Below are 23,671 nucleotides of genomic sequence, written 5' to 3'. Positions count from 1 at the left end.
AATCAGTGACAAAAGAAAGCGACGCGGTGAGAGGCGCAAGATTAACTTGAGTCGTAACTCAACACACCTACTTCACAAACACTTGTTCCTCCTTCCCGTTAAGAACCAACTACATTTTGCTTATGCCTTTGGTCAGAGTGTATATATGTGGTAATAAAAAATCACTAAACATACAGAGTTGAATGTGTGCAATAAAATTGTTATACATTGCAGTCTTATAAACGTTTGCCTACAGTGCGATCTCCCAACCTTTTATCGGCCAAAATATGTAACTATTGTAACAAAAAGAAGTGTCTTGGATATTTATTATGGTAGACAGTGTATGCGCGTTCAAAATGTAAAATTAGTTATATCAGGGCTGCCAGAAGTCGAGAAATCAGTATCCTGCATATCAAAATCTATTAGCGTTTGGTGAATTTTTTGCGTCAAGTCCAAGATGTGTGAGACGATCGCAGAAGCTCGCGAACCAACCGAAGGCTGATTTCCTTGAACCTAATCTTACCGCAACTGGTTTTGGTTTTTGTTTTACAGGGTATTTGAAGTCCTAAAGAAACTCCGGCTACGAGACATGCCGTAGTGTAAGGCAACTATTGTTAGAAAAAGAGAGGAGAGGAACTGTTGTGCGCGGTTGGAAGTCACATATTTAGGCACTTATTTTCTTTCATCCAGCAGGCCCGGAGTGGCAGGAAAGGTTTGGGCTAGAAAGCTAATGCTGCTGATAATAAGTTGATATATCAACATGTGTGTGCGAGCTCCAGGCTGTAATGAGTACAGGCCATGCGTACCAGATGCAAGCCCGATATTGAATACAGTCAAAATTCGATTTAGCAAAACCCGATTTATCGAAAGTCCCGATTTAACGAAGATCTTGTAATCACCCCTAAAACGCCCATAAATCCAGTGCTTTGACAAATCGAAATACAAACTCGAAATAACGAAATCAATTCCGTGATCTATCCCGATTTAACGAAATTTTTCGAAACATGATGGTGGAAAGGGGCTATTTTGGTCTATTTTGTAGAGAGCCACTCCAAAGCTTATTGATTGCGAGCCCGCGGGAACAGCGCGGGGCACTTTCGTCCCGCTTTTTTTCAAACTGCGCGTCGTAAAACACGGCAGTGGAGAATCGAAAGCAGGAAATTGTCTTGCTGGACCTGGGCCATTATTATGCGACCTAATTTCGAGTACGCATCTCCCATTAATCTTAATTCACTTATACGTGCCAATAAATTAAAATACTCAAGATGCTACATCACACACACGCGTCAAATCCCTGCTTCACAGATTCAGAAGAAAGTTCAATACTCGCTTAAGTGAAAAATGTTTGTCGAAACCAATATCTACTCCGTCTAAAGCAGCTCGCTTTATTCCACCGTAAGGTTTGCAGCCTTATGCCTTAGGAAAAAAACCATTTTGCGGCAGAAAAGTAAACGCTAGTGGTGCGCCGATCAATGCAGTATTTTAAGACTTGTTGGCGAAGTGGAGTTTTAGTACGTATGGTCTAATATAGTGGTCTAACTTACAATTTTTCTTCCTTATGACTTTCTGAATGAACCATTTGCGATAATCATCACCATTACGGACATTACCGCTCACAATGTACACACCTCCACTTTCATTACCTCGAACCTTGGCTGAAGGTATTTAAGACATGCAACGACACAACACAGTTGAACAAATATCTATTTTTTTTTTTTCTGAAGCCGACGTCACGAGGCATACTAACATAAACAAAGGCTACTCAGAAGGCAGTGTGCTTAGTGAGAAGGCTAAAAAGGACCAGAATAAATTTGCAAGCAAGCACAAGAATAAACAAGACAAAGCAGACTGAGGAAACTGCGGTTTTTATGAAGACAAGTGGTGACCGCCGTCCCCATAAAAGCGAACTGCGACAAGGAGCCCTGCATCCAGTCAGGTCTGCGAAGGAACGGTCACGAGTAAACAAGGCGCCTTTGTGACCCGCAGAGCAACGGAAACAGCGAATGGCCCGAAGCATGCGAGGCGTAAACATCTGATACGCCGGGGGGGGGGGGGGGGGGGGGTTGTTCTAAGGCAGGAAACATGGCGCGCGTTGGTGACCCGCAAGACAAAAGAGAGGTAGGACAAGGGGACAAAGGGAAAGAATGAGGAACGGAACACAGAACAGAAGCGGGAAAAGAAAATTGAAATCAGGAAATTAACAAAAGAAAAAACAAAAAGAAGAACAAAGGAGGAAAATAACGGAGGGGTGCAGATAGAAATAAGAACAAAAAAAAAGCAAGATATTAGGTATAAAAAGACGCATGGAGGAAAGAGAAAAGCGTGTAGAGCAATAAGAAACAAGAAAATTTATACTAACCAGAATGGCAGGAAGAAGCAAAAGAAAGGCTGAGGGGGAAGGAAATAAGGGAATAAATAATGGAGGAAAGTTTAAGCGAACAATTAGGGCTGAAGTCCCACGCTGCCTGTGTTAAACTCCAGGCCAGCTAACTCCGAGCAGAAAACGCGCTCATATTTTCCCCTCTTGTTTATCTTTTTTGCTCGCTTTTAAAAAAAGCTGGCCACGGTGAGATGCGGTAACGAAACCGTGGCGCCCCCGGAACTATACACAACAAAAAAATTGCCGCACCACCCGTCCCCGCACGCGTTGGCGATGAGACCGGGCTGAGGAGAAGGGAGAGTGGTGGAGCAGACCTCTTGGGAGCGTTAATTTCCCCCTCTCACTCTCCCCCCTCTCCTTACTTCTCCTCTCCGGTCTCTCGTCCAGCGCCGCCAGAACTCCTGGCTCGGAATCAAAAGCGGGGTCCAGCCTCGAAGCATCGGCTGAATGACGCAGTTATGCTTCGTCTCGGTTGCGTTCAGAGCGAGGACCTGTGGCGTCGTCCTCCGACGTCACGAACACGTCATTCTAGTTACCTGCCAATTCTGATGTTAAATAGAAAATAAAACTCGGCGGCCGCTTTTCGATGGAGGCGAAAAGCAAGAAGCCCGTGTGCTGTGCGATGTCAGTGCACGTTAAAAAACCCCAGGTGGTCAAAATTTCCGGAGTCCTCTACTAAGGCGTCTCTCATAGCCTGAGTTGCTTTCGGACGTTAAACCCTACAAACCAAACCAAACCAATACCCCAGAATCAGTTATACGGTGTCGTTACGTAAAAGATTTCTTCATACTTCTGAGGAAGGTCAAGTGTGGTTAATCAACTGTAACAGAATGCCCTCTTCATCATATACGCGAAACAGAAAGGATCCAGATCGCTCACTCTGATGGTAGCGAGTGTGCTGCCTAGGGCTAAGGTTTGAAGGTTTATCAATATTCCGGGTAGTTAATGTGTCTGTGCCTAGATATAAGAGAAGGTTGGTTTGTGGTTGGTTTTTTTGGGTTCAACTTCCCAAAGCGACATAGACTATGAAAGACGCCGAAGTGGAGTACTCCGGAAATTTCGACCACCTGGGGTTCTTTAACGTGCACTGACATCGCACAGTACATGGACGCCTTACTTTTCGTCTCCAACGAAAAGCGGCCGCCGAGGCCCGGATTCGATCCGGCATCCTTGGAAGCAGTAGTCGAGCGCCGTAACCACTGCGCCACCCCGGCGGGGTGAGAGATAACAGAAGTACTTTAGAAAAATCTTTGGTGGAATGGTCTTAGCCACAGAACGTCCGAACAGAATGACTTGGAATATATTTGTAGGATTACTGTCACAGAAGAAACAAGACAAGCTATTTAAACTGAATGAAACGGTTTAGAAATATTTCTAAGGCATAAATATTTCCTACCAGAAGCGACAAATCTCGCTTCCACGAATTTTTCATGCAGATCAAATGACATTCAGTAGAAGCGTGCTCTTTTCATTTGTAATAAAGTTTGCAGAATAAAATAAAACGACAAGTTGATCGACCTACCAAGGGTTTAATGGAGTTTAGATTTCGTTATGACATAGTTTGGTTGGTTTGTGGGGTTTAACGTCCCAAAGCGACTCAGGCTATGAGAGATGCCATAGTGGAGGACTCCGGAAATTTCGACCATCTGGGGTTTTTTAACGTGCAGTGACATCGCACAGCACACGGACGCCACTCCATTTCGCGTGCATCGAAACGCAGCCGCCGAGGCTGGGATCCGATCCCGCGTACCTGGGAACAGTAGTCGAGCGCCGTAACCACTGCGCCCCCCCGACGGGGCGTTATGACATAGTTTGAAGCAGAATACCGCTTTTGTAACTGCAATAATACATATCTCCAAAGTTTGTGTTTCTATGCCAATGCAGTTAAAAAAAAAAAACAATTGGTGGAGGCAAATAGCTTTCCCCAGTGATTTTTTTACAATATCTATGCAAACATTAGTGATGCCTTCAAGTATTTTGGATATGCCCTTCGGCCCGTATGGATATAATTGTACAATAGTGACGAGGTGCAGCTATAACTTAAAGGATTAAAAATAACCTCACAGTGAACTGTAGCACACTGGGCACTCACTTATTTGAATACACAGAGGTCCTTTCAAAGGTAAAAGCCGGACTGAAATGCTGCTCTTAGCGACCATCTGGTTAGAGATATTTGAGGACGAAAAAGTGGGAAAAAAGTGGAGCGAGGACGGAGCTTACTGGTTTTTTGTGCGAAGTAATTCGGAGGTTCTTAGCCTAGAAAATCCTGTAAAGTTTGTATTCCGCTCCTGGTAGGTGTCTAACGAGGAGCAACTGAGCAACTTAGGCTATGCGAGACGCCGTAGTGGAAGACTCTAGAAATATCGCCCACCTGAGGTTCTTTAACCCGCACTGCCCGCACTGACATCGTACACCACACATGTGCCTTGAAAGCTGCTCAAGTTGCTTATTGGTGTATAGGAAAGGAAAGGCCCAGTATCGTTTACACTTCTCGCTGCCCACTTGGGCGGCGCCGTATGGGAAGAGAAGATGGTGGGAGTGGAAAGACAAAGAGACACCGTAGTTGTGGGCTACGGAAGCATTTCCGCCACCGATAGACTTTTACGTGCATTGACATAGCTGTGCCGGTTTCTCAAACCGCCAAACAAAAGCACATAAAACAGTGCTTTCTAAAGTCATAATCTGTTTAGACTAAGTTAAATCTCGGCTAATTTTCAATGCAAAAGCTCCCATACGCTGACACTAGCGACCAAGAATCTTGACTAACCTTCGTGCCGTCGCTCTGATTGGTTAGGTTTGGTTAAGCTATTTCGTGAGGTCACAACAACGTGGCCTGGCGCGGGCTATTCAGATTCAGTCCGGTACAGCGTCTCCAATAGGGCCACCTGGCGCCCGGCTTAGAAGAGGAACCCTTCATGGGGAGGGAAACCCCTCCCCAACCCAGACCTAAAGCCTCTTCCTCCATTAGGTTTTCCTCATCTCCCTATGCGCGATTCTCCTCTACGGTATCATCGGTTCTTTCAAGATCACCAGCCAACGGAGAGTGTGATGAAGCCTATGACTGAAGAGTGGCTGACCTGAACTTTTGAAATGCTTGCACAGAAAAACAAAATGGCGTGGATTAGAACTGTCAGTTCAAACCCGGGTACTTGGGTTCAGTAGCAAGCTTCTTAACCACAGAGGCAGCGTGGCGCGTGCTTTCGTTCGTTATAACCTAGCTCAAGTATGGTAAAACATAAGGCATTTGGCGCGGCGGCTCCTAGATGGCGACACGAACCTGTGGCCTCTAGCGATCGAATGCGCTGTCGCGCCGAAGGTGATCTCAGAAGCCATAGTTAAACCTCCGCCATTCGACATGGACACTCCTAGATGGCGCCACATGTACAGCTGGAACTGCAGCTTCCGGTGCTTTCGAACTATGATCGATTTAACGCATGTATAACCCCTGCATATTTTCCAACTTTCTTTACCCCTCAAACTTTGGTTTAATTTCCCACTATAATGTACAAGGGGCATGACGAGAAAGTGCTTCGACTAAAATGGCATCATGTGATTCATTGACACTTGAAAATGGCTTTTTTTTTTAGAAAAAGAAAATTCACGGAATCCGGATATTAATATTGAATTTTGTCACAGCTGCAATGAAGAACCGCGACGAAGCAGGCATGTAAGCCTGAATTATTTTGGTTTCTGACGAATAAGTGATAAATTAAAAAAAAATTAATTGTTCAATGTAGTTTTGGACTCGGTATAATGAAGACTGCAATTTTTCGCGAAGAGAGCAGTGTAAAGCAGTTGAGCGCTTAAATTACGGCCAGACCAACTGCGTGCCCCTCAGAACAAAAACGAAAAAAAAAAACAAACAAAACATACCAGGCACAAAGGTAATAAAGTGCTTCTGTACATAAACTAAAACGTCTAAAGAAATTCTTTTAACGTTCGACTGGATGAACTCCCGAGGTACCTTGTAGAGATCTTTCTCAATCTGAGAAGCTCTACTTTACAGCAAAAGCATAGATCTGTACCAATTAGGATTAAGTATATTCAGCACAGAAACACGAAAAAAAAAGCTACACTAAACGCAACAGGGAGGGCTCCGGCTATGATCGAACAAAGAAGCAGTTAAATGTGCCGCACAGTTAAGCAAGCAGCAGGTCAAATCCTATCCGCTACGGCGAACATTGCTCGCTTCCACTCATGCATTATTCCGGCGCTCGATTCTAGCAGAAAAGGGCGGTTCGGCTTTCTTTTCTTTCGGAGTTTTTACAGCAATACTTCCCGTGGTATTTATCCTCTTTCTTATTTCAATATCTACTGGCCCTTTTTTTTCTTGGTTGGCGCTTTACTGTCTAATGCTGGGAGTTTGTCATAGATGACGCAGGCAGCTGCGTCAGGCTTCTCCTATAATAGCGGCGCCCAATTTGCGATTACGACGGAATCGCGAACGGGAAATAGTTTTTGACAGGAAGATTAGACGGCGGAACACCAGGAAGAGGGGCATGCGGAGCCGACATGGAAGGTTCCTTGTTATTCTCCTCTACTTTCTCTCTCCCTTGATTCCCCTAAGTGGTTTTGACAACCACAGCAAACATTGGAAGCATCAGTGTAAGGATAGGATGTAAACCGAACTAATCGCTCACGCCATAGCAATACACGAGCACGACTTCGTTTGCATTGCTCCCTTGCATAGTTAGAATATGCTGAAAATGATTGAAGGCGTTTTACAGGCGCTAGGCCTTAATCACTTGAAGGGTATGCCAAGGGTGTCCTCAGTTCGCGTTTGATGAGTCGTTTGAGGTGCACTTCAATATTTACTGTTCCCATATAAAGCACTAGAAAAACATAGCACGGCCGGGATCTTTCTCTTAAACCCTTATAACGATAATGGACGGTTGTTTTTATATCAGTGCATTTAGCTCGGTGTAATTGGTGCTGTTTAAGAAATACATGATTGTTTACAGTTGCAAAAGACACTCGATGAAACAGTTAATCAGCATCTTTGCAGTGATTACGTCACGTAACCTTTCATTTGTTGTCATAAAACGATTTGCGAGGATTTATGTGGCTACGGCCCTGACGCGCTAGATTCCTTATACGTGTAGTGTCACCTGGGAGTCGCCACGCCAAAGGCGAAAGTTTGACCGTGGCTTCCACGATCATCTCCGGTGTAGCGATGGACTTGGCCAAGGAGGCCGCTTGTTTAACCCAACTTGTGGTGCAAACTGGGAGACGTCGCGTGAAAGATGGGACGCTTAACCTTACTTAAACCATTTTATAAGGAGGGAATGCACCGGCCGCGTTGACGCAGTAGTTAAGATGCTCGGCTACTCAACCCGAGAACCCGGCTCGAACCCAACCGGCTCGAATCCAACCGGCTCGAATCCACTCTGAAATATTTTTAGTTCGTAAGGACTGCAACAGGTCACGGTCTGTCATTGGTGAATGATAGGCTTCATTACTCTCACTATTGGCCGGCGAACTCCAAACACCGGTAGGAAAGACTAGCGCGTTGAGCCGCAGTATCGAACTGCGTTCGAATTACCTGCGCGAGGTGATATTTTTGTGACCTCACAAAAGAGTTTACCAAATCAGAATGACGGCAAAAACAAGCAAGAACGGTCCGACAAGAATTTTGGTCGCTGGTGGTGAGCGTGTGCATGCTTTCGCGCTAATATGTATATTATCATTAGCCTGACTATACCCACTGCAGGGCTAAGGCCTCTCCCATATCTCTCCACTTGACCCTGTTCTATGCTAGCTGGATCCACTTGACCCCTGCGAACTTCTTAACCTCATCCGCCCACCTAACTTTCTGCCGCCCCTGCTACGCTTTCCTTTCCTTGGAATCCAGTTTGTTACCCTAAGCGACCATCGGTTATCCTCTCTTCGCACTACATGTCCTGCCCATGCCCAATTCTTCTTCTTAATTTCCACTAGAATGTCTGTAACTTGAGTTATTTCTCTGACCCACTCTGCACGCTTCCTATCTCTTAATGTTACCCCTACCATTTTTCGTTCCATAGCCCTCTGGGCTGTACTCAACTTAATTAGACCTCTCTTGGTTAGCCTTCACGTTTCAGCCCCATAGGTGAGTATATAACAGGCTAATATTGCATGGAGTAGTTAATATGAATTTATAGAATAGAGCTATTAGAGATAATGCATTCTGATTGGCTATCGCTCGCCGCTAGCGCGCGCATGCTGACTTCCCTACGTGGTATACGAGTGAGCCACCACTCAACAGATGGTGCCACCTGGCGCCTTCAAAGAAATCTGCGCGTGCGCACTGGCATTCTGCGGAAGTGCGTCGCGCTAGCAATTCGCAGACTACGCAAAGCTAAAACACTTTTTCTGGCCTGAAGATGGTACAGTGTTGTCTTCGCAGATAGTTGTTTTAATTCACATCATAGATTAGATCATTTTCATCGCTTACTGCACCGTGGAGGTATGCGCCTGTAAATAGAGACTGATATCATTCATTTCTATATTTAATATTACTGGATGCTGTCTTAAAACCTTAAGTTAAGAATATTGCATTCTAAATGCGAAATATTCATCCATGTTTAAATGAGACGTAACCAGTCGAAAAGCTACACTATAACAAATAATGCAAGCTATACAACTGCTCCTTGCCGTTATTTCACATAATCATAAAAGTTAAGTGCCTCGTATATTTCAGGTGCAATGTATCTGAATATATAAAGTTTGCTGACATCAAAACCCCGCCATCGGCAATTGACAGACTGCTGTGATCTCGCCATGTTTTCTTGCAAAGTGTGGCAGATTTGTTGGAGAGACGAATTCGACACAAACGTTCTCGTATTTTTGAGTAAACATTCACCCATGAGTGTCCATTTCACTTGTAAGAGATTTTGTACTCTTAATACGCTCCTTTGCAAGAAAAAATGCAATAAAGGTAGGCAAAATGCTTGCGAAATATAGATTTTTCAGCGTTATTCATGCGGAATTCATGTGGCATAACCAAAACTCCAACATGAGTTAAAGCTGAAAATCAAGCACTGTTGGAATGTTTTCTCTCAGTGCTAATAAATGATTAAAACATTTGCCACACACGAAAAAGACAGAGACTATAATTCTGAAACGATTTTACCCAACAGGTGCACAACCTCATTTCAGCACTTCGTGTCTAGTGCGGTACAAATTATTCTCAGTGAAGAGAAATATCTACACAACCACATCGACCCAAATGCGTAACATGATGGCAGTCAGCATGTTAAATCATAAATGTTGCCCAGAAATTTTATAACGGAAGGAATTTTGTTTATTATAACCAAATAAAGGGGCTAGCAATTAGATTTTATTTCATTCATGGCACGCCTCGCTCAAAAACATTTTACAGGGAAGAAAATCACTTTTCATCATCACAATAACATGATTTTCTGCCGGCAAAGCTTGCACATACAGCGCCCTCAGCAGGCTGCACAAAAGGTTTAGTCGATGTAGAAATCTTAGATGCATTTTTCTATTATCTTTGTCCTCTCGAGCCCGGAAACAAAATGTCACAAATGACCCCGCCGACAATTCAGTAGTTTTTGAGGATCACTGCCGCATTAGCTACAACAGTCGCTCACTGGAAGAGCAATATGTGAAGTGCGAATGGGCTGTACAAATAAACAGGGAATGGATCGAGTGTACAGAGTCAGCATAGCGACATGGAAAATAGCAAAAGAAGCAACTCAGAAATGCGCAGTGAAGGAAACCTCCCTGAAAGATCGAACTGATTGAGCGTGTACGAAGCCTAGGCCCCGTGCGTCCTTCACTCGTTAGGCTAAAAACACGCACTAGGTTGTGTCTCGCATCCGCTTGTTGCGGTGCGTGTTCTCGCGCAAGCAAAATAACTAAATTTGTCTAACAACCCTCGCCGCTGTTTACAGCTTGCACTATTCCCAGTACGAACACGCGCTTGTTATGAGCCGCGAAACACGTCCCTAACTTCACTGTTCTTTCGGTTCCGGGAAAGGCTTCGTGTCTGATGAAGGCTCCGAAATATCGCAGAAGCGTATACTGGAATAGCCTTCGTTTCGCCGCTGGACGCCATTGTTCGTCAGTGACGTTGGTTGCGTCTCATCTTTCCTCTGCTACTATACTTTCAGGCATTTCTTCTTTCTATTCTGCCCATTCAATATCCTCCGCCGTCACTTCTTCTAGCTCCAACATCGTTAAAATCAGTACACGCCAGCTGCTACTTCGTCATGGCGTGAAACGTGCCTGCTCTTGCCGTCATCAGTAATGCTAATACTCTTTCCCACAGCAACTTACAAAAAAAAAAAAAAAAAGGACGAATGAAAGAACACTACGCTGTTCTCTCAGCGCGCTCGCGCTCGTGACCTCCATTATCGGAGGGTCGGCACACTGCTTACATCGCTTGTTCCGAACAACAGTTCTTGATCTCCTGAGATTGAAGGGAAAGGACAACAGAAAAGGAAACTATCGGTAAAAGTAGCTGCGTGGTTCATTCAAAGCGGGAGCTCTCAGCCCATACAACGTGGAAAAGAAAATTGTTTTCGACAGCTTGCACCGCCGCAGAGCGGTGGAAACGGAGCACAAGCTCACAAGGCTTGACGTTTCCTTGGAAGGAAATGAGAATCACGGGCTGTGCGGTGCAGCGCTGCCAGTTATATGGAAAAGAGAACGATAGGGACAAGGCTAAGGTACTCGGTTATGAAACAGATGTGAGTTGTTATTCTAGTAGAATTCAGAAAAAAAGAATGGCCATGGACGGAATGTGTAATAAAGAAATCAGATAACTGAACAGTGTAGATGTATTTCAATGGAAGACAAACGTAACAGGAGATGGCGGGGAGTTTGTGGGTGGATGATATTGGTAGGTTTTCAACGAAAGTTCTCCTATATGGGCCAAGAACCATGTTACTTAGAGATCACGCGGATATTAGTTCGTCCAACTGAACTATCTATGTTGGCTGCAAGGCTGATGTCTGCCGCCTAAAATAAACACATCCCATCAATGTGCGCCACACACAAGCGACATTCTGGGAACAGATGTCACAGAGTTTATCCCTCAGTGGTCTTCCTAGCCATGGTCACTCATCCTGATTAGTAGCCCTTATTGCTTGACGCTTTGCGTACATGTTGTGATTCTGACGCTCACTTGACGCTGATTATGATTATTACACAATGCGAAGACTGTGTAGATTCGATCAGTTAGATAAACATTTATATTTGAGGGACAGTTATAGGGCTCAAGCGAACGTCGAGCATACACAGAACTATAAATAACATGTTTTCTTGTTGTTATGTTTTACGCTGCGCCCCTTAAAGAATATACGATAAAACCGTGCACCAGTTTGCAAGGCATTGACGCCTACATGAAGGATAACATAGTTACCCTCTCGAAGTGTTCCCCCCGTATTAGATCCATCTAAACTTGACCCTAATGAACCATAAAATACGAAAATGGAACTCAGCGCAAGCATTCTGACATAGATAGGGTACGCACTGGCCACGCATGGGCAGTTTTGGCCATGGCATGATGGGTATGGCCGCTCATGGGCGGGGTTAGAAAATCCGCTATTTTCGCTAACTGAAGAACAGAAATGATTGCTAACTGTGAAGGGTTGCAGATTCAGTCTGCGCTGGTGATGGCTGTTGTCAGGATGTACCCGTGGCCTTAAATGACGTAATGAAATCGGCAGCCGACGTTTCGTAGCATCTGAGCGCAACGCCTTCTAATAGACCAACACCGTGTTCATAAACGTTGATGCCAAAGCCGGCCTTCAGTAAATCGTGGGTTTAATTCGTACAGAAATACATGCGAAATAAAGCTTCCAAAGCTATTTTCTGATCATGTGTTGAAGCTAAGGTTCCGTCTTTTCCTGAAGAAAAGCTGAATACATCCTTGAATCAATTGAAGCATGAAATATCATTGTCAAGGTGGCGTGTTTATGAAGCAACACGAAGCACACACGTTGGATGCCCCCCCCCCCCCCCCCCCCCCTCCTTCGCCTCTTCCAAGGGTACAGAGATTGTCACAATCCATTGGAACATATGCAATCAGATTTCCGAAGATTTCTCGTTTCCCCCTGAGCCTATGAAAGCAGGTGTTCAATAATAGTTGTCCATTATATAATTACATTACAACGCTAAAATGTGCTTAGTCATTTAGATGTTTGAAAATGCACACGTAAATATGGTATGTGAAACCGGACACACAAGGGCGCTGTACCTACAGAATGATGCAGCGCACACACACACACACACAAAAAAAAAAAAGTGGACAAAGAAAGGAGGACGGCGACACCACTGGATGTTTCTCCAAATATTGCGAAGTTTTCATTCAGTGCAACGTGTTGCGCGTGTGCTACATTTAAGAACACAGTGGTTAAAATAAGATTTTACAGTTCTTAGCGATAACACATTATGAAAAGGCGTAATATGTGAATGAAAATGAACTGCTGTTTTTAGTACACAACCGCGTAGACGACACTCCCAAATGAAGGAAAGTGGCTCATTCCTCCCCCCCGCCACGGTGGTGCAGCGGTAAGGCGCTCGACTTCCCGTTCGTCGGCGGCTGTTTCTATGGAGGCGAAATGAAGAAGCGTCCGTCTGCTGTGCGATATCAGCGCACGTTAAAGATCCCCAAAACGTTCACTGATTGTCATGAGAATGCAGGCCTCTTTACACTACCCGAGTGAAAATTGTTACCGGTGTATTCCTGCCATGAGTCGCTTCTATGATAATGATGCCAATCTGATTTTGTGATCGGAATAGAATATAATAAGGAAGTAATTACTCATTGCATCCACCCAAGCGCAGCCATACGGCTACAACACCTTGGGGGTTTCCCCTAAATATCTGACTAACAGAATAGAATATGTATCCTTCAGGGGCGAAATCGAGAAAGTGTCTTCAAAAACCTTCCCAGGGACATTCGAGAAGAAACGGACGAGAAAGATGAAGTCGCCTTTATCAGAGCCGTCGCGGGGTTAAGATAATAAAGCAGTTACCGAAATTAGGAGGGATACCAATGGAAAGCGTGTGCCGATTTGAAAACCTTCGGGTGCGTGACAAAATTAGCGCTGGGGGTCACTGCAGATGCAGCCAACCAAGTGCAGATGGGATCGCTCGACCTATAGGCAATGATTACCAGCAATTGACTGTGCCTTTTTTGCGATGTTTATTGCCTCGGAGCACAAAAAGGGTATGCTATGATGGATGAATGGTATGGTCAAATAAATGAAAAAAAAAAAAAAAAAAAAAGGTTGGCTGATGTAATGAAGTCCAGGAGAGAACGATGATGTGGTCCCTGCGTCCAAGCGGCATATGACGACGGACTATGGCGGGACAGACAAGCTGCCACTAGTTGCCGGATCAGCTTCGGCTTACTAACACACTAACAACTCCTAACAATACATAGGCAGGCGTACGAATTTTCCATTACGTATTTTCCAGGTCACCTTTGTATCGACGGGAGCGGCGCTCTAGCCACACTGTCCCTATCCATAAGCTGAAGACAAAATTCTCAACTACTGAGAGAAACACAACCATGCTGAGAGAATACGAACGCCACCAGAGCAGTGGAGCTCGAGAAAACAGGTTACACTGCACAACCAATTTCGTTTAGGCGTACCAGTGTGCTGGTAGCAGTGAAAGCAATTCATCAAACAACGTTGTTGGTAAGTATACCAAAAGCTCATAGATGTCCAAATGACAATATATAATTTGATTTTTTATCTCGAAGGCCCAAAGGAGGGGTAAGGGTGCTCACCAGGAACTCGGTCTTGAGCAGCACGTCGTATTTCTTGAAGAGCGCGATGTGCTTGGGGAAGCGGGTCAGCTCGATGGGCCTCGTCGGTATGAAGGCGGACGCCTCGTCCGGCAGCGGCAGGAGACCGCTGTTGAGCAGCGATAGCTGTAGCATGTTCAGCGAGCTCATGACGCCAGAGTTGGCGCTGCGTAGCCGCTGAGACTTGGAGCGCGGCGGAGGGGGCGCCGAGCTGCCGTGCGAGGACTTGGACTTGCTCTTGGACTTGCTCTTGAGCTGCGCGGAGGAGAAAGATGTGCCACTACCTACCGATGTCCTTCTTTCCGCCCTCCTTCTGAAGTGCCTGAATGTTGGTGCATCAAGAAGCCCTGCTGGACGTGATCAACCAGGAACAATATCTGCTGAGGGCATAATCTGCGCGCATAAGCAAAATGATTTCTTCACTCGCTATGAATTTGACTCTCCCGCCCTACCGGCCAGAGGTAGGGGCGCCCATAAAGTTTTCAGAACATGGAAGCAACAAAAAAACTAAATTTGTTTCACGCCTGGAGGTTCAGCCAATATGAATAGTGCAGTGTTGACTTTCGACAAGCTCCAAAATGAACCCAAAGATTCGACTTTGTTTCTTAACACTGTCCAGCAATTAGGAGGTTTCGTAATTAGCATGGGCTGCAAACGTTTGTGCGCCCCTCTACCGAGGCTAGTCCTCTACTGAAATGGTTTAGTAGTCGGCCACTGGTGTATCCCATGTTCGCCACTCTGAACAAAGCTAAAAAAAGACACCCCGGTTCTGTCATTTTGCCTGCTCTCCTTATGTATGCCATGTCAGGTCATCTCGATTCGTTTATTTATTTATCACAGTGTACTGTTGTTCACATAATTAAAATCTTTTATTTATCCCATAATTCCAAGTACTTTAAGATAATACCTACCCTTTATTTGAAAAATGCGTTTTTGAGGGATCAAGGCAGCTCCTAGAGCCCTATTGTAGCTGTGCTAGCGGACATCAAAAAACAAGGAAGTAATGGTAATTGCTAGGACTGGTTAAAAATTTCTGGTAAAAAAATATTAGGGTGAGTCGCTAGTAGCAATTACTGATTGATAGCCTACCATTACTAATAACCATATCAGTTTTCAGAATTTAAACAACGCGACTACACCCACCTCTGTGGCTGAACAAATGTTTGCTAGCTCATCAAAAAAGACGTACGCTTTCAAGAAATTGGCATTCTTAGCAACGCCTATTTCTCTCACAACCAATGGCCTGAGTGTGACGTCATCTTCTCACTCCCGCGAGGACGGAAGCAGCAAGCAGCAGCGAGAAACGCAGCGGAAGCGAGGCAGAGAAGGTGACGTGACACTTGCGCCATTGGCTGACAGCGTGGGGCGGTGATTAGAGCGTGGAGTTTTTGAAATGGCTCATCTTCTGGCTCGAGCTAGCCAAAAACTCTTGAGCAACCGCTATGGGGATAGTCACGTTTTCAAATATCTAAAAACTGAAATGGCTATCACTAATGGCCAGCTAAAAATCTCCGGTTGTTAGTAGACGTCTGAATGTAAGTTAGAAAGTAAGCCGAAAAACAGTCAACGCTACTTCTATCGTTTCTATGCCCATCAACACTGGACAATTGCGTAGCAGATGTACAGTAGTGAGCAAAAGTGGTATACAATACTCAGCCGGTGGCAGAGCTCGAGAAAACATCCTAAATTTATCTAGCATCAGCTCACGACTGTACTCTTTATGTCCATTATTCCTGTTCAAAAAGAAAAATCTGGCAGCTGGCTTGCTTGAAATACTTTCTACCGTCTTCATACGCATTGTACTCATGAAATGTAAGAGCTTATAACAAAATACCTCTCCGGTAAGCATGTACATGGATTATTGTTTTTCCTTAGGTGTATATTGGTTGTCCAAAGTACCTCAGCTAGTTAGGCACAGTGTTAAACTTGTGATTTGATAGAAAGAAATTTCTGAAAGGTAATGCAGGACTTTTCAATCCCCTGTACCACAACGAAGCAAACCGAAGCAGTCGGCGAGTCAGAGGATACAAGTGCTGCATTTTAGGCTGTTCATGCCGTCAAAAGGCAATAGTTAAGGTCCACTATAATCTAGGTATGGGACATTGAGGTGTACAGATTGCGTAGACGACCGTTTGGAGAGTGGACCATTAATCACCGATAAATGAAATGTAATTAAACTTTACATCTTTCACTTGACACAGATATGCACCGAACCACAACTACCTTCTTTAAGTTGCCCTTTGGAAGTAAGAGTAGTTTGTTTCGTCACTTGTTTTTATTTGTCACGCCGTTTTAGGACACGAATGTTTGCGATGGGGCTAGTGAGAAATTCACTGTACCCTTGGTGCTCTCACGTTTCTGTGTGAGGTCTGTGGTGGTGTCCCCACACAAGAAGCAATTGGTTGACTTAACCTCTCGCTCATGAAACGCCGTACTAGCACCCTCCTACAAGTGTTCTTCTCGCTTGAGCAATCTGGACGGGTCCACTAACCACCATCACTGCGTTTTCCGGCTTCACGTATAATGCGACACCTTACCCCCGTTCTTTTCTCCTTACCTTACTATTGTTATTGCGCTTAATAAGCTCTTGCGTAACGCGCCACAAACTGTTTTAATGAACCGTTATCCTTATTCCATTGAAGAGGGACCAGGCGCGCCCAGTACCCACCGGAAGGCGCACCTTAGGTGTGGATGTCTGCGCTGGCGCGTTGGCGGCGGGCGCCGAAGACGAGGACTTCTTGCTGCCTCGGCCCATCTTCGGGCGGGCGCCCGACGGGGGAGCGTCCAGCGCCGCCTCGCTCGAGTGCTTCCTCACAGCGCTGTCGGCCAGCGTGCAGGGGGCCACGCTCCGCGCATGCGCACCTCCTCCTCCTCGCCTGCTCCCCGCAGGCTCAGCAGCGCCACTGCGCGGTCAGGCACCAAAACACGAGGACAACATGGCTGCCGCCGCCTCGAGTGATGGTGCTGCCGCCCCCTGTGTTGGACAGCGGGTAGTACAGCGCCTTTGGGCTGCGAGGTAACCACCGCCGGTCCAGGGGCAATCTTTTCTGTAAAAAGAGAGTTACAGAAACACGTGATCAAAGCGTGTAAATTATCTGCCACTTATAAAACTTCACTAGGTAGAAGCTTTCTGGAAAGTGTCGCAATTTTTATTGTGTTAGTATTACTGCACCATGTTTCAGCCCGTCGCGTAGTTCCGGAAGGGCTACATTTACCTTGAGCCGCAGCCGAGCCGAATACGGCTTTGACCAAGCCGTACGAACGTGTCTTAGTAGCCTATAGGGACAACTTAAATGCCAGAGTCCTGGCAGGCTGATTCTGACATAACCATCCCATGTGAATCGAGACCCAAGTTGGCAGCTCCTGCCAGGGGACCACGGAAATGAACACGAACAAGAACACGACGTCGTTCAATGAAGACTAGTCGTTCATTTGTGTGCCATGCCTTTACTCATAGCTACACATCTAAAGCTAGACCATGAGGTACACTACATGGTGAACCATAAGCACAGCCATGGAGGTATTGCTACCGCAATTCAACCCTGTTTAACCAGGGCTAAACCACAACCAATTTTATTTATTTATCTATTTATTTATATTGCGGAGGAAATATTTCATAAAAGCTTACCACCCTGGAGGTAACGAAGGAACTGTCGGTGCCCTGTGGAGAGCTTGACTGGTTCCATAAATTTCACTACCCGCTGTCGATTGAGAACTTTCAGTGAAGGTTGAGCATAACCAACGAAAAAATGTGGTCCTTATGCAAACGCCGCATGAAGAATCGACGCTTTTGTTAGGTGACTTTATGTGACCAGTTTTTCAAGTGCTCAAAAATAAAATAGTCTTGTAGTCAAGCTCAGGCCGTAGGGTCTAACTGCTTTTACTATCACCACTAAACAGTGTACTTACGCCGATGTTGTATAAGTGCGAAGAACAGTGATACAACTATAATCCATGGTTAGACGTTTGTACACGTCGTTTGCGTTCTCTTTTCCGTATATTTTGTAGCGCATATGCAAATTCGTGAAAACCAAGAGTGTAGCGTTAGCAAAGCTCAGTAAGATCATCAAGAGTTTTTGTCTTTGCTGTGTGCCGTATCTTAGGGCTGCCACCGACGCTGATTAATCTGCTAGCAACAGCTATAACATTGTGCAGATGTAGAGGGGAAAGAAAGCATGCCTTCACGCATAGCTTGGCATTTACTCGTTGGATTCATTACCGTACACGTCCTCTTACGAGCCGACACATTGCAGTGATGGGAAAGAACAGTTTAGCTTTCAAGGGCCCTGGACCTAGACCTAGGTCTCGTCACTGACCTAGGTCTCGTTACTTTCATCGAAACAACATTATTATCTATCCTTATGTCTCAAGAGACGTTTTTTAATGGATTATGCCGCGGCGCATCTCGTCGCTGCCGCCTGTATGGAATAGTCTGAACAGCTGTAGAACCTAGTGACTTTGCTACATTCAATTCATTGCATCAGCGAAGTGACCACAACCATCACCACCTATATATACGCTTTTTCTGATCCGCATGCATATCAGGGCCACAGTGGAAGTTTCCCGCTATTTCTCACTAGCACACCTAGTGGTTAGGGCGCTCAACTGCTGTGGCCAAAAATGCAGGATCGAATCACGGCCACGGAGGCCGCTTTTCGATGGAGGCAAAAAGTAAGGCTTCCGTGTGCTGTGCGATATCAGAGCCCGTTAAAGAACACCAGGTGGTCGAAATTCCCGAAGCCCTCCATAACGACATCTCTTATAGCCTAAGTTTCTTGGGGAGTTAAACCGAAATTACCAAAACAAACCATAACTAGCACATGGAAGCCAGGAGTTGAAACATAAGCGTGAAAACATCCGGCGAATTACCTGTCGTTACTATTGTTTTGGCTGAAGTTGTTTTATATATTGCGAGCACTGATCGTGAACCTCATCTACATATATTATTACGCATCATCACCCTTCGTTTCATGAAACTTTATCCTCATTTGTGAATCATCATCATCAAATTGCTGTGTGTTCGTTATTCGACGCCATTATTGGCGGTGCCATTAAAGCCCTATCTCCCAGCTCACAAGTGGTGGAAGTGCTGGAGTCTTCATCACCATATGTTCTATTCGTACAATATCCTTAAATTACGTGATTGATTATTGTTTCATTATAGGTATGTAAAACTTGTGGGCTCGTATCAGATAAAAATATTACCACAACACTTGCCTGCACTTGCTAATGATGCCGACCAGGGCCGCCGTTTTTCAATGGAGGTGAAACGCAAGGCGAACGCTAGCTGTGCGATATCAGCACGCAATAAAGGACTCCAGGAGGTCGAAAGTTTTGGAGCCCTACACTACAACGTACCTCATAGCCTGACTTACTTTGAGACCAGACGATACCGAACCGTGCTGATAAAGTACATTACGGAGAAAACTGAATTACCTGAAGTGCATGAAAACGAGCCTTACGGCTTGCCGAGCAAAATTTAAAAGCCCGTCTCAGTGAGGTTCGCTCGATGTGGCTTCAGCACGACTTATGATGAATGCAAAGAAGGCGAGAAAGTTGTCAAACGGGCATGCGCTATCGAAAGACTGAGATCGAATTTCCGCTTCTATCAACGTCGCAATTTCGAGGCGTATATACGTTAACGTTTTAAAAGGTCAATTGTGGCCTAAGACGGCAGTCCGCGGATGCTGTCACCCACTGAGTCTTCACAGTGCGCTTGATGGTGGTAGCGTCTCAGGGCGTCGTCAGAGGGTCCTAGTCTGCCGAAGACACTCTGGAAACTATCATCTCTACTGAAGTTTATCAGACAATGGTACGTGAGTAAGAAGGAATGCAAAGGTACAAAAACAAAGCGAAAATACAAGGGGCTATCTTCATCTGACATCCAAGCGAAATAATCAAAAGTACAACACATTATCCTCGAAGCGTAAGTGTTGCGGTTAAATATTTAATTTCCCTATCTGTCAAACAAATGGAAGCTTCACTGATGCAGTTTTAAACAAATATAAAATGTTTTTATGCGCTCTCGAACGAATTGTTCACGTTACCCAAAAATGTCTCGCAAATAGCGGTGCAAAATGTATTTTTTTTTTCCTTGTAATTAGTTTATCAATGTTTCGGCAGGTTGTTAAGAGAGTCCTCATCTAATAATCCTTTGTATTCTCCTAATCGTTTGCTAATAAACTGCTCGTTATCTGTACGGAATCAGGTGCTCGCCCCTCGAGTCTCGGAGGTATTCTATAATCTCATTTATAATTTCCGCTTTCGTTACCTAGGGAGTGCTGAAAACTTGCCTTCTTAGAACTTAATTTTGTTTGGCTTTAGAATAATGAGAATAAAGCAAATCTGAAAAGCGCGCTGGCCTCCGTATACTAGTACTCCAGTGCAGTGGTGTATACTAGCACTCAAGCAGTAGCATACTAGTATTCTAGTAGTTGCTCAATATTTGATGAGTATAACACTTTCCGCTTACCCCGGAGCCATTCATTCAACATTGCTGAAAATTCTTGTGGTGCAGTCATAAAAGGTTCAGCATCGACACTCCGTAAGCAGGCTATAAGCAAGATGTGAACTACATAAGCTAGCGAAGTTTCGGCACTCCATGCTAGTGAGGGTTTTTGATAATCAGCACCTTGTAAGCCAAGGAATGGAGGGTCACAGTTCGTGCTGCTTGCAGAGATCCCGAAGTACACGCGACTAGGACGCGGTAAACCATAATTTCAGACTTTCCCAAAGGTGCTGATCGCAACTTGTGGCGTAATCAAACAATGGAGAAGTCTTGTTTGCGTACAGGAAAATTCCAATTCCTCTACAGAGAAAACTCACACGAATCGAGACGATGTTCCCCCGTGCACTTTCATTCAAGCGCATAGTAATATAGCAGTTGACAGGCTACTATCTAATGCGCGAACGTAATTACTAAGCAAGTTACTGCTTGTAAATGCAGCTTATCCCTCTTTATCAGCGCGGCATAATCCTACGAAGCACTTCATATTTCTCTGCGTTTGTTTGCTGATTAGCTTAGCGATTTCTTCGAATCTACCAGTATTGATGTTAAAAGTAGTGCAAGAAGGTGTTTACACCGCTCCCGGTTACTTCGCGTTTCACGTGCCACTCGTGGCGTACGGGAACTTTTACGTCCATCGATATTGAGAGTAGCGTTGGCGAACATGCACTATGAAGAATAGGTTACAGGGAAAAGAAACACTCAAGGAAGTAGAATGCTGAACAGCCATCACCGCAGTCGGTCGATGGAGCACCGTACACGAAATTTGAAGGCCGTGGATTGAGATCCCAGCGATGACATCTGGTTGTTTATTCTTTCTTTATAACCACTTGTCTCCACGATGAAATTCATTCAGTGATAGCAAATCCTCTCTTTTTTTAGTGTCTCATCGTATTGCGCTATTCACTAAGTGAAATAAGAAAATACGTTTGGATGGCAAAATTTGGGCTCAGGAACTCTGCACTACGGTCACGTCTCACGGCTCCATAGCTACTACTAAAGTTTAAAAACGAGGATACTACAGTGAGGCACGCCGGCACCGGAAGCTTTTTTCGCGTTAAAGCAGTGAGGAAGAGGCGCCGAACGGACTATGCGCAAATATGCTATAGGCTTAACATCCAGAAGCAACGCGAACGCGAAATGGCTGCGCTGTGGATGACGTCGGGTTAAATTCGACCACCTAGTTTTCTTTAACACTGCGCTGACATCGCACAGCGTACGGACGCCTTTCGCGTCTGCCAGCACCGAAATCACGCCGCCGGGCCGGATTGCAAGCTAACAGCCGTGCTCGCCGGCGGTAATATCACTTGGTCACTGCTCTATATTGCATTTATGGATATAGTCGAGACGACGCCTATAATTTATGGACACGTCTGCAAACAGTACTGCACATAAAAAAAAAACTGCACTGAAATGACTGCAAACAATATTATCATCACAGGGAACAGTACTGACGCAACAGCAAGCACTAATGAGATGTCTGCAAACGGCTCTAACACGTCTGAAAATAGTGTACAAACCGAGAATTTTGGCACAAATGTACAAAGTTGCCGTTTGTATCCCCTTAGAAGGAAATGAAAGTGGTCTAAATCTATGCCATGCTATATTATGCCCAAGCGGAATCCACAGAAGCCCGCATAGACGCGCAGGCTCTCTATTCATGACCAGCTACAACGCAGCAAGAGCAATGGGCAATGAATCTGGCCTTTATAGCTCGTCAGATCGATATGTTTGCAATACAGGTCATGCATAAACGATATGATGTGCGGATGTTATTGTTGTCGCTATTTCCAGCAACGCAACAATGCAGCGTGGATTCTCAGGGCTCGCGACCAGAAAGCTGGCAAATCACAAAACAGCAGCGCGTTTTTGTGACGTGAAAGAAATTACTTTCCCGTCTGGTTTCGAACTGCGTCGCGAATCTTCTTTGTTCTGCCAGAGATCGCCGTCAGAGCAAGGTTCAGTATGCGTGCCGAACAGGAACAGTAACGGCTCGAAAAGACAAATGCCTGCGTCCTGTTCTCCTCGGCCTTATCAGCGGGAAACAGCATACGTTTATCGAGCAAAAAAATAATAAAGCTGCAGTTTCGCTTGCCTGAGAATGGATATGCATGCAAAAGCAAAACTTACTGCATCGCACTTATCTTCGCTTGATGATACGTCCTTACCCATAATGGCACATACCCACTGTGACTGAGGACATCATCGACAGCATAATGGCGGAAGCTTTTCCTCCTTTTCTTACCACTTCTTGTCTACCTCTATATTATGTGTTCCGTGTATTTTACTTATCTGTCTTTTCACTGGTTTCGTTGTCGGAGACATTGGTTCCCCGACATGCGAAACTGAATTGACTTACACGTGGCCATAGGGGCTTTTTATAGGATCTAGGCCTAGCAAGCCGAACAGGAAATTTATTTTGACGTCAAAACTCATTTCGAAGTCGTCATGATCAAGTAAATAATGCGAGTTTTTAAGTGCGACCGTTCTAATGACACAAAGCATTTTCAGACGGCCGTGAAGGCACGTCCTGACCGGGGAAATTATGTGGATGTCAGAACCTACTGCGACATCTGACGGACACATCTCGCGGAATCTCGTAAACACATCTCGTGGAACCTCGCAGACGCGAGATTTTCATCATAAGCCTAGAAATTTTGCCTTAATATATAGCACTTGTTTAGCTAACTTAAGCTTTGTTTAATTTTGCTTTGCCACGCCTTGCCATGTTTATCATGGTAATCAGCGGGTGCTTTAGACTTATCAGGGCGAAGGAGAGATGGCTGATGTCTACAATGCAACTTCAGAGAGAGTAAGAGCAGATGAATACGACGAAGCCACAGACATTCGAAGCGCAGCATGAACGGATGGAAGCTTATCACGGAACTAAACCAGCTCTTGATATGGCGCAGTGGTGTAAAGCAGTGGCCAAAGAATAGGTTTACCTAGGCCTAATTAGGTCAGCAAAATCCTGCAATGTGGATAGTATTTTGTCTGCATTCAAGCATGCTCGCTGGTAAAGGTTGTCATATAATACTGAATT

General features: G+C 45.0%; 1 protein-coding gene across 2 annotated transcripts in view; it reads right to left on the bottom strand.

Annotated features, from left to right (window-relative positions):
• Ptp36E (protein tyrosine phosphatase 36E) overlaps window positions 1-23,671 on the bottom strand; it is a 74,170-nt gene that overhangs the window by 37,939 nt on the left and 12,560 nt on the right. The window contains exons 2-3 of one of the 2 annotated variants that reach the window (XM_084576628.1): window positions 16,792-17,170; window positions 14,106-14,378 (exon numbers count right to left, since the gene is read on the bottom strand). In XM_084576628.1, the coding sequence (XP_084432754.1) occupies window positions 14,106-14,378; window positions 16,792-16,878 (360 nt within the window). In that variant the 5' untranslated portion in view covers window positions 16,879-17,170. The remainder of the gene's footprint in view (window positions 1-14,105; window positions 14,379-16,791; window positions 17,171-23,671) is intronic. The other variant, XM_084576629.1, reaches the window with a different exon arrangement.

The sequence above is a fragment of the Amblyomma maculatum genome, chromosome 8, assembly GCF_055883805.1.
Source record: "Amblyomma maculatum isolate TAMU_Amacu chromosome 8, ASM5588380v1, whole genome shotgun sequence".
In the NCBI taxonomy this organism is placed as follows: domain Eukaryota; kingdom Metazoa; phylum Arthropoda; class Arachnida; order Ixodida; family Ixodidae; genus Amblyomma; species Amblyomma maculatum.
The sequence above is the reverse complement of the archived record's forward strand: the minus strand, read 5'-3'. Positions and strand labels throughout refer to the sequence as shown.